Source organism: Ciconia boyciana, chromosome 6 (assembly GCF_034638445.1).
Source record: "Ciconia boyciana chromosome 6, ASM3463844v1, whole genome shotgun sequence".
Taxonomy (NCBI): Eukaryota; Metazoa; Chordata; class Aves; order Ciconiiformes; family Ciconiidae; genus Ciconia; species Ciconia boyciana.
The window spans coordinates 58276124-58285810 of record NC_132939.1 but is presented as its reverse complement, the minus strand read 5'-3'; the positions used below and the strand labels follow the sequence as shown (position 1 = coordinate 58285810).

The following is a 9687-nucleotide window of genomic DNA, read 5'->3' as shown; positions in this document are numbered from 1 at the left end:
TCAATCTGACTATTGTCCTTCTCCTCTATGGAGAGTGACCTTTCTATAGTTCCCTTACTCAGCTGTTCCATGATGCAGTTGCCTATGTGATCTATAGATTACTAGCCTAGCCTGACACAGAGGCTATGGTACAAACAGAGGGGTAACCAAAATTGGCAACCGCTTCTCATCCTGCCTTCCATCAGCATTTCTGTCATGGTCCCACCTTGCTTTGCCTGGGCAGCCCCACAGCCCTCCTGCTCTGCACTCTCCACCTCAGCGGGAATTTGAAGGGGCTGGAGGCCTGCTGCCTGCAGATGTGCAGTGCAAACTGAGTTTCAGTGTGTGTGGGTGCTGACGGAGAAGGCTGTGATCCTGTCCTCTCCGTGGGCGCTTGTCCTTGCCACTACCAGTAAAGTTGTCAGAAGGTTTTTGGTTTTTTTTTTGTAACCACAGGGCAAATGGGTTAAAAGAACACTGCGGCTATGTATAGTTTTATTCTCTTAGCTTAAAAATTAATCCAGATCTCCTTCATTGTGGGGCCACACTAATGCTCTGGCAAGAGGTGATAGGAGGGACAAATAGCTACATGACAGGTTGGAGTGGAGGTTGATGCCCCTTTTGATTTCTGCTGATGTAAAATGCCTGCAGCCTGGCCTGTTGCAGCAGTACCCTCAACAAGCCCAGCATGAAGGGACACCCTTCTCTACAGAGGCAACAGGCAAACTGCATTAGTGTCTGGGAGGGGGAAATCCTCCTGCAGTGCCACTACTGCAAATAAGCCACCCCGTGTATCCCTGTCGCTGGAGCCGTAGGCTGGGAACCAGCAAAGCACCGGTGATGCCAGGACTGCTGCCCTGCCCCTATCAGCCAAGCTTCCCCTTCCACCCCTGTGCACCTTGCTCCCACAGCTATTAAGTGGCCCTGTGCAAACTTCAGCTCATTATGTCTTAATTATATGAGGCCTGCAAAGGTAGAAGAAGAAAGTAAGAAAAACTCATTTACAGCAGGTGGCTGATGTTAACAGAGTGGCACACCGTACCTGGGCTGTACCCTTGTCCCAAATTACAACGCAGTTATTACTGTCCTTAGGCATAATGCCACATTCCAAGGCAAAACATGAACCATGGCAGGCCCCAACTTCCTGAAGCCTAATTAAGATTACAGGAGAGTTTCACAGAATGGTTGTGATCATCTGAGAGGCAGCAGTTTTGAAAAGTACTTGCCATTGTCAGGTATGCCGTTACATGGGTTTATAATTAAGAAACGCATCAGCTACTGTATGAGATTTATGCAACAGAGCATTATAATCTTAGCTCTTACTGATGCTTGTCTCTGTTCTTCCTACTGGAAGGGCTCCTTCTCCTGGTCCTGGGGTGGTTGTATTGTGTTGCACAGCAATGTCTGTCTGCTTTAGTTGCCGTGTGGAAATCTTATGCCGCTGTCTAACCTGTCTCTTGCCTTCTGCTGGCGTTAAACAGCTAACAGACTTCAGGCTCAGTCTGGATCTCGCCATTGCATTAAACTCCGATTTCTCCCATTTTTCCCCTATTTAATCTACAGTATAACCACATTGAAAAACAGACTATTTTCTAAAAGGCAGATGGGGTTGCTTTGAAGAGTGCTGAAGGACAACCCCACGTTCTCCAAGCCAAAGCAGATAACATTTTACAACTAACTGCAAAGCACGCCCACCCCACCTCATCTCCTGGGTCTCCTGTTGCTGGCAGGCAGTCCCTCCTGCCTGCTGCTGTGCCCCGTGAGGCCTGGGGGATGCGAGCAAAGGGACAGCCACAGCCTCTCCTGGGCTGCTGCACCAGGCTCTGCTCCCGAAACCATTCCCAGGGCCTGGCTTTTAAAATGAAATCTTCAGGAAGGCCTGAAGCAAAGCAGGGGGGCTTGGAAAATATTTGACATATTTCAATAGCTGAACTCCAATCTCTTGCCTTTTGCACAAAGTTATCAAGAAGATGGTATCAGGACTACTGCCATGTAAAGCTTGCACCAGACTAAGTCAAGCAGAAATTCCCAAGATCGTGCTGATGGAAAGAATGGCTCTAAAGAAAAAAATTGTATGACCTGAAAGATATGACTGGGTGTGTGCTGTTAAGTGTTCGGCATCCTGTACTCATATCTTTGACTTCACTTTCTGTGAAATAAAGCTCAAGACCTGCATAACATTAACAAATGAAATATGTGAGATATTAGCAAATGACTCCCCTTAAGCCTCTAGTTCAGCTGTGCTGTGCCAGTGATTTCAGCTTGCATCCTAATGCCTTCAGTAGCCTTGTTCTGCATGAATACCTCCCTTTTATTTACTGGAAGCCCTGTGGAGTGCAGCTGATGGGACCTGGGTTTTTTTCGGTGGTGGCAGGAGATGCAGTGGGACGGTTACGATGGCCTGAGAAGCGTCGTAAGCCCCTGTCCTTCACTGACTTTGGCAACAAGTTGCTGAGGTTGCCGCAGCCTGCTGAGGTTGCTGCAGGAGGTGGTGCTCAGCTGGCAACGCGAGGAGGGCCGGGCAGGCGAGAGCCACGTCTCCCTGTAAAAGAAGGCAGGGCTGTTGCCGTTGCCCCAGCCGTAACACGCTCAGGCTCTCGCCCCGTGCTCTGCGGCACTAGCCGGGCAGAGCCGCCACCCCACGTGAGTCTCAGTCACCTTCCTTTCATCGTCAACCCAAGTGACATAAAAGTGTGGGAGCTCAAGGGACGAATGAAACAAAGAAAGGCAGGGCCATGTGGACAATAAACAGTTTATTACCAATATGAACACAGATACTGTGATGCACTGACGTACCATTTTTTTTTATATTGTGATAACTCTGAGACAAAGAACTTGTTGGCTGACAACTAACATGTCTCTGTTTCTTCTGGTGATGCCACAATACATTTCTGTTGGCAAAGGATCTTCATTTACATTGCAGACTACTAGTAAAAAGCAAATGGTTCACGTGTGTTCTTATCTACTACTAAAAAGAAAGGTAATACATTTAAATAAGCAAATACAAAATACAAAAAAGGCTGACAAATCCAATGTGCAGTGTCAGATGAAATCTAAAAAATCCAGAAATTTAAAATTTAATATTCTTTAGATTAAGACTTTTAAAATGAAGCGAATCCAAGGCAGCAGCAAGCTTCAAAGTGTGCTGAGTCTGCTAATAAAAAGGGTATAAGAACAAAGACAGTGCCGGTGTCCTCTCTCACCATCTTGCATGACCTTGGTACACTTAGAAATGATCCGATCTTCCTAGCATTCTTAGTACCGTCCAAATGCTTTGCAATCATTATGTTGTACTGATTCTACTCAACTCCTGCCGTATGGCTAGAAAACCAAACCAAAAAGTTAATGCATAATGTTATACCCAGTGTGATGGAAAACGTTAAGTATAGAGGTTGCAGAAAGTACACGCTGGTAAAAGGATGAGTGGAGGGTAAAAGGATGAGTAAGGGTAAGCAGTCAGCTGTTTGCTTGCAAACTGCAGTACTGGCTTGAGAAGTCGCATCTGTGGTTTATGTGAATGTCGTATTTTGCACTGGAATGAACTAGGGAGGCTCTGAGGGCCAAGCTGCTGGGACGGTAGCGTATGGGCGAGGGTGTCCTCCACTGCAAACTGCCCCGAGGGTTTGTGAGCACACAGGTCTAGGGCAAGGGGACAGGGAATGGATTTTAGCTGTTTTACAGTCTCCTCTTTTTCCCTTTCTGTGTGAATCTAAGATGGGGAGTGCAGGGTGTGGACATGCATCTTCATATGCCCTAATGCGGGCTTCAAACAGGTATTTTGCTGTGCATTTCAATAATGGCCCTGAAAAGTACATTTAGTCATATATTGCAGAGCAATTTGTAAAAAAGTACTGCTACATTTAGTACAGCTGTTGTACTTTTCAATGAATTATAAAAATACGTGGCTATTTGGAAAGCTGTAATCGACTGAAGGTCTGAAATAGCTCTTCAAGCACAGGAAGCCTACAGAAGATGCTCGGGAAGGATTTTCAGTTTGGAACCTTTGTCCCCTCCTCATCCTGGACCTGTGTGGCCAGCTAGTTACAAGCGATTTCACGCTCCCTGATTGTGATAAATTGACGTGCCATGGGCTACGGGCAGGCCCTTTCTCAACCTCCCACCTGTGAGAAACACGGGCCAGTGAATTTCTCACAGGTTGGGAGTGAAAGTGCTCGTCAAAAGCATAAAAATAAAGGATGTAAACACAATGTCACGATCAGAGCTCAGATAAGGTAGATGCTCGTTCTTCAAATGTGTATATAAACCAGAGCTGCCCAGAGAAGTCTGAAAACACCAGGGAACTCTCTGCAGTTCCTATCATCTTATCTACGGGAAATTAGTCATAAAGGTGAGAAAAATAATAATTTTTCTCTTTCTTACCATCAATTATCTCCTCTTTCACTTTGTGTAACTCTCTTACAACTTCCTCCAATATTTCCTGATGAGACAAAACACAAGTCAGCTGCTCAGAATTTCCTTCTAACCGGTGGAAGAAAATGCAAGTTTAACACGGTTGTGCTTGTCCCCCGCCTCCACTGACGATCAGAGCCTAGCACTACTAACAGCTACGTCTGCACTCCCAGGCCAAGGACGCAGAAGATGCTGGCATATTTATTTGCACGTTTCTGTACAGACATCTTGACCAAATAGCAGTGAGATTGTGCTCTCTTGCTGCTCACCAGCTAGCCCTTCTCTAAGCACCTAGTTATAGAGGAAATCAGAAGACTGAACAGCTGTTTTGCTTGTACAGCGCATGCATGGGGGAAAATGGGTAGCTCGTCAAATCTCTTAAGTGCAAAAGACCTTTTCACTCACCTGTTTCATTCGATCAAAATCTAAGGCATCCGTAGCCACATCATTGCTGCTGCTCACTGGCTTCATCCTTGAGAAATGGAAGAAGAGGACAAAAAAGCCAGTCAGTTCCTTGCGATGCACACTAAGCTACACCCACCTGATGGTGTGGATGGAATCCACCCCAGAGCAGGAGCGCCCGTGTCCAAGAGCTGGACCGGAGGCTCCCTCTTGTGCTGCTCAGGAGAGTTCGGCAGCCGGAGAGCAGCACTGCTCCTGTTGCACAGCCTGACCCTCAAAGATGCTGCTGGCTCCTACTGCAGACATGTTGGAGGGAGCGCAAAGACTGCACTGAAACCTAATTTACTCTTTTTTTTTAGTGTTGGGAGTCTCAATGATTTCAGACTAGAAAATGCTGAGATGTCTTCAGGCGACAAAGCCTGTTTAACAATGTATTTTATTACAGCATTTGCAATTTGAAAGCTAGATATCCGGTCTTCTCTCACAGTCTGTTTTCTGTACAGCAACCCTGTCTTGGCCACTTAGACTTTAATCGGATGCTAAAGCAATAGTAGAATACACGTTAGAAAAATACAGGGAAAATAATAACCCAGTAATCCTTTCCTTGGAAGGCCTGACTGAGTCAAGTGGACCTTGTTGATAGCACTGTGTAGCACAGGCACTTTTTCTTGACCCAGAAACAAAACCAATCTGCCCTTAATGGCTAGTACACTTGAGTGTTATCAGTCTTCCAGGATGGTATCAGTCAGTGGGCTGAACTCTGATGACGGCTGATAAAATAAATTAAGGAAGCGGAAGCTGCTTGACTTTCTCTTTTAATCAGTAACTCTAAAACATTTCAAAAATTAACCATGCTATATAATTCGTAGAAAAGGCTTCAAATAACTTTGCCATCATCTTCGGGCCCAAACTGGGGGCTGGCGGCGATTCTGCTGCTCCTGAGGGTACGCTTGGTCTTGCAACCCTTTCTCGGGAAAATCTTAACATGTCTCCTATCATCTCACAGCTAAGCTGGGAGTTAAGGCAGATACAAATGCCATTACACTGAACAGGAACGGAAACAGGTCACCACTGAGAGCTTTTGAAACCTGCCTCGCTTCCCCCACAGAAGTCATTCGAGCAAGCAAAGACTGAGCACTACTCCCGGTGTTAAACTAGGAAAGGATTTTTTCCCACCGAACTCCTCCTTCTCCCCCCAGGATGGAATGGCATTATAAAAGACAGCCGGTGAAAACTGGATAGCTGCTTTAAATAGCCCACGTTTCATTCCCATTTGCAAGGAGAAGGAATGGCCTTTCTATATCTATTGGAAACTCTCACCTATTTCCTAGAACCAATGTGTCCCATTGGTTTTAGGAGAGCTGGAGAGACTATATTTTGCTCTAGTAACACTGGTCCATCCCTCTGAATGTTTGGGCAGGGCATGTTCTGGCATCTTTAATGCAGCAGCAAGTACGTGCAGATAGTTGCCATAGGCAACTTTCTCTCTGCAGACTATCAGCACTGTCATATATGTAACAGTGTAAAATAAGGGACATCTCTTTGCAGTAAATGCTAAACATATGTAAGTCTGTGTTCCACCTCCTTATTCAGCTTATCCATCCACCTCAGTGTCCAGGACTGCAGTGACACTGGGTGGTCCTGGACCAGCACTGGAAGGAAGTCTCTCTTTATCTTTCCAACATCAAACTCTGTCTCAGTCTCTGTGGGTAAGAACATGGGTGGCGATACTGCAGCTTGGCTCTTCTGACCGAAAGGACTTCTGGAGTCCTACTTTAGGCTTCTTGGCTTTTGACATCTGCCAGCTTTTGTACTCCATATTCTGAATGCCCTGTCTGTGGCTGGGCCTTTTTACAGCTCGATGTTACTAACTTATTGCACCAAGCTTTGCTCTCCTTTCTCATGCACCCCCTGCAGTTGCATGGACGGAAGAATATCTTCCCTTCTCCCAGCTGTAGGCTCTTCAGACCATTTCTGCCTTTGCTTTTGAATTTCTGCAGAGGTTGGACAATGAAAACTTCTCCTATTGGCAGGGTCATCCTGAACCTGCTGTAAAAAGATGCTCTAAAACCTGCCTTCCACGTGGCACAGTGCGCTGCCAAGCCCATGCCTCTGATTTATAGCACAGATGCTTTAAGCGCTTGCTTAAGTGTGAGCACCTGAGCAGGGGGCTGTTCCCATGGAACAAGCCTTTGACACAACACACTCTACCTTCACACTTTGTGCAGTAACAGACAAAGCAGATTGTAAGAGAATGAGTAAAAGACATGACAGAAGACGAACATTAGTGCTGAATGATGGGATTAGCCAAAGGACAAGCCAAGACAGTTAAGAAGCCAGGCTGTTAGCCAGTACCTAGAAGACACGTGGGATTGTGTGGGGCTCTTAGCTTCACAGCTCTTCACCACTGATGGATTTCTACAGCAATGGAATGAAATGAGACATGAGTTGTGCACGTGCCATGGGGACAGCATGACCATCCCGACTGCTAGCCAGCCACAGGGACACCCCATGCAGCTCACCGAGAAAGTAATGAAGATACAGGCTTTTCAACAGAATTGCTCCTTTCCCATGGCTTCTTCCCAGAGTCTGGAAAACAAAAATGAAAAGTTACTGTTCATTATTTTTTCTCCAATGATAAAAAAATCCTGAAGTTGATTGTCTTATACAGCTGCTTTCATTCAGTGAGGATGAGTGACTTAGAAAGATCCAGGAAAGTGGGACTGCTGAATGAGTGCAGTTGCCTACATTATAGAGAAAGCATTGGCAAAAGTCTGCTTAGTGATCCCTTTAATTAGGGACCGGATAGTTAAATGATACTAAAAAGACATGGAACTGGAACAGTAGGAGGAAAACCATAAATCACTTCTATTAAGAAACACAGGCTAATTGCTGCAAGGCTTATTTTATTCAGTACAATACTTATTTATATTTTAAGTTAAAAAGTCGTAGGTTTTTTGTCGGCATAGTTTGCAGAAAATGTGGGTGTACCTAAAAAAAGGCAGTGAGACCCCCACTATGCAAATCTCCACAGAGAATTTACTTAATGTTGTCTACATTTCCAACTCGCAGAACATTCCAAAAAGCTGCACTGCATAACCCTTGTTACTGAAAACGCTTACTATTGTCCCAATCTCCTCCTATGCAAAGTCTAAAATAAAGTGAATTGTTTCAGAGACTCGAATAACACACAACTTTATATGCAAGGGTTTGCTCCTCTGTGAGGTCCTACAAAGCTCTTTAAAAGAATTATGGACACTCCCAGGAAATCTCTAGATCTCGTTCCTCATTTACGCACACCTTTCTCCTGGCTTCTTCCCTTTCCCTTGCAAAACATGCAAATCATGGCTCTGTTCCAAAAGGAAGCTGGAATGGTTAAATACTCATTCCCTTGGGAGAGATTTCTTCTAGCATGTATGAAAGCCAAGGCTGACGCAAGGATGAATCTAACTGGCTTGCAGCTTTATCTACTCAGATACAGTTATTTCAAATCATCATAGGAAAAACATATTTTGGGGGCTCCTTAATTTCACCTAGTAACTCTCGGGATCAGGCTTACTGCAACAAGCTACTAGGTTAAGGAAGGATAACAGTTTGAGACCCAAACCCCAGCTGTATAAACCAGGACAGTTACACTACCAAAACTAAAATAATATAGCTTTTTTCTCTTAGAAGATTCAGGTGCACAATGTTGAAGATGCAGATCCTCAGCTACATGTCTGGACCCTTTTAACTAAATTGGCTGTATTGTCATTTTCTTGGCAGTGAAGCATATAAAATCAGCATTTCTTGCTGAGTACAGTTTTTAAAACAATAGGTATTTGGGAATTTTTCTGTTAGTTATTGCTGCTGCACTCAGAAGTAGGATGATGAACCCAGAGTCTAGAGGTGGTGAAGAAGACTAGATTAAGAAGACAACTAAACCACTAGTAGTTTGATTCAATACCTGATGAATTTTGCTGCTGCTGGGTGGGACCTCGTGTACTGGGTGAAGGAGAGGTGCTAGCATCATCCTACAAAGAGAAAAACAGGACATTACTTAATTCTGGAGATGAAGCGCAGAGTCCTCTTCTACTCTGGAGACCAGCTGCAGCACAGGTGGTACAAAAGCATGTTTCCTCCAAGCATGTCCAACAGGCACTGCTGCCAAGGTATGGCTCAAGTCTATTTAAACTTTAAATAGTCTCCTTTTAGCATGGCAAAATACATCCTTTTTATTTTTTGCTAACATGGACACCTTTTCATGATTCCCCTGGATCACTATCATCCCTGTGTGCCAAACCAGGCTAATTACCACTCTGAAGTGCTGGCTGCTGTTGTCTAAATACAAACCATCCATTTCCCAAATTTAGAAACTCTCTGTGATATGGAAACAGCCATCTGAAGGAACAGTATGTCAGATCCCAGCCTTTTAGCCCAGGACAGCCACTGGTATCAGTAAGGGTAGTCCAGGTACTAACAGAACATAACTAAATCTATCAATACTCCTCCTAAGTAGAAGATTAAACACTACATCACAGATTTGGACTCTTTTTTTCTGGGCTTTATGTGTGACAGATCATAAAACATTCGCCCATATATTTGACATGTCAATATTATTTAGCAGCCCTCAAAACACCCTCAGGCAAAGCATTAACTGTGCACTGTAAAATGGAATTGCACCCAGTTTGACAGAAGATACCCCCACCACAAAGTGTACTCCAGATACACATTAAACAGATGTTCTCTAAAACACTTTTCTAAACAGTTTGGTACTACCGAAAAGTTTGACTGGGGATATAACCTAATGCAGAGATTCAAGGAGAGAGAACAAGGAGCAGAAAGACAGGAGAGGCTGAATAGTTAGAAGCTAAATGGTGCCTTTCATCTCTGAGTGTATGGTTCAAAACCAGCTTT

General features: G+C 44.6%; 1 protein-coding gene across 1 annotated transcript in view; it reads right to left on the bottom strand.

The window, feature by feature from the left end:
• Nucleotides 1-2721: 2721 nt before the first annotated feature.
• The window catches only part of EVL (Enah/Vasp-like), an 89190-nt gene continuing 82224 nt past the window's right edge, over nucleotides 2722-9687 (bottom strand). The window contains exons 9-14 of the mRNA XM_072865692.1: nucleotides 8738-8804; nucleotides 7314-7380; nucleotides 7147-7209; nucleotides 4795-4861; nucleotides 4360-4417; nucleotides 2722-3300 (exon numbers count right to left, since the gene is read on the bottom strand). Of these exons, the coding sequence (XP_072721793.1) occupies nucleotides 3263-3300; nucleotides 4360-4417; nucleotides 4795-4861; nucleotides 7147-7209; nucleotides 7314-7380; nucleotides 8738-8804 (360 nt within the window). The 3' untranslated portion in view covers nucleotides 2722-3262. The remainder of the gene's footprint in view (nucleotides 3301-4359; nucleotides 4418-4794; nucleotides 4862-7146; nucleotides 7210-7313; nucleotides 7381-8737; nucleotides 8805-9687) is intronic.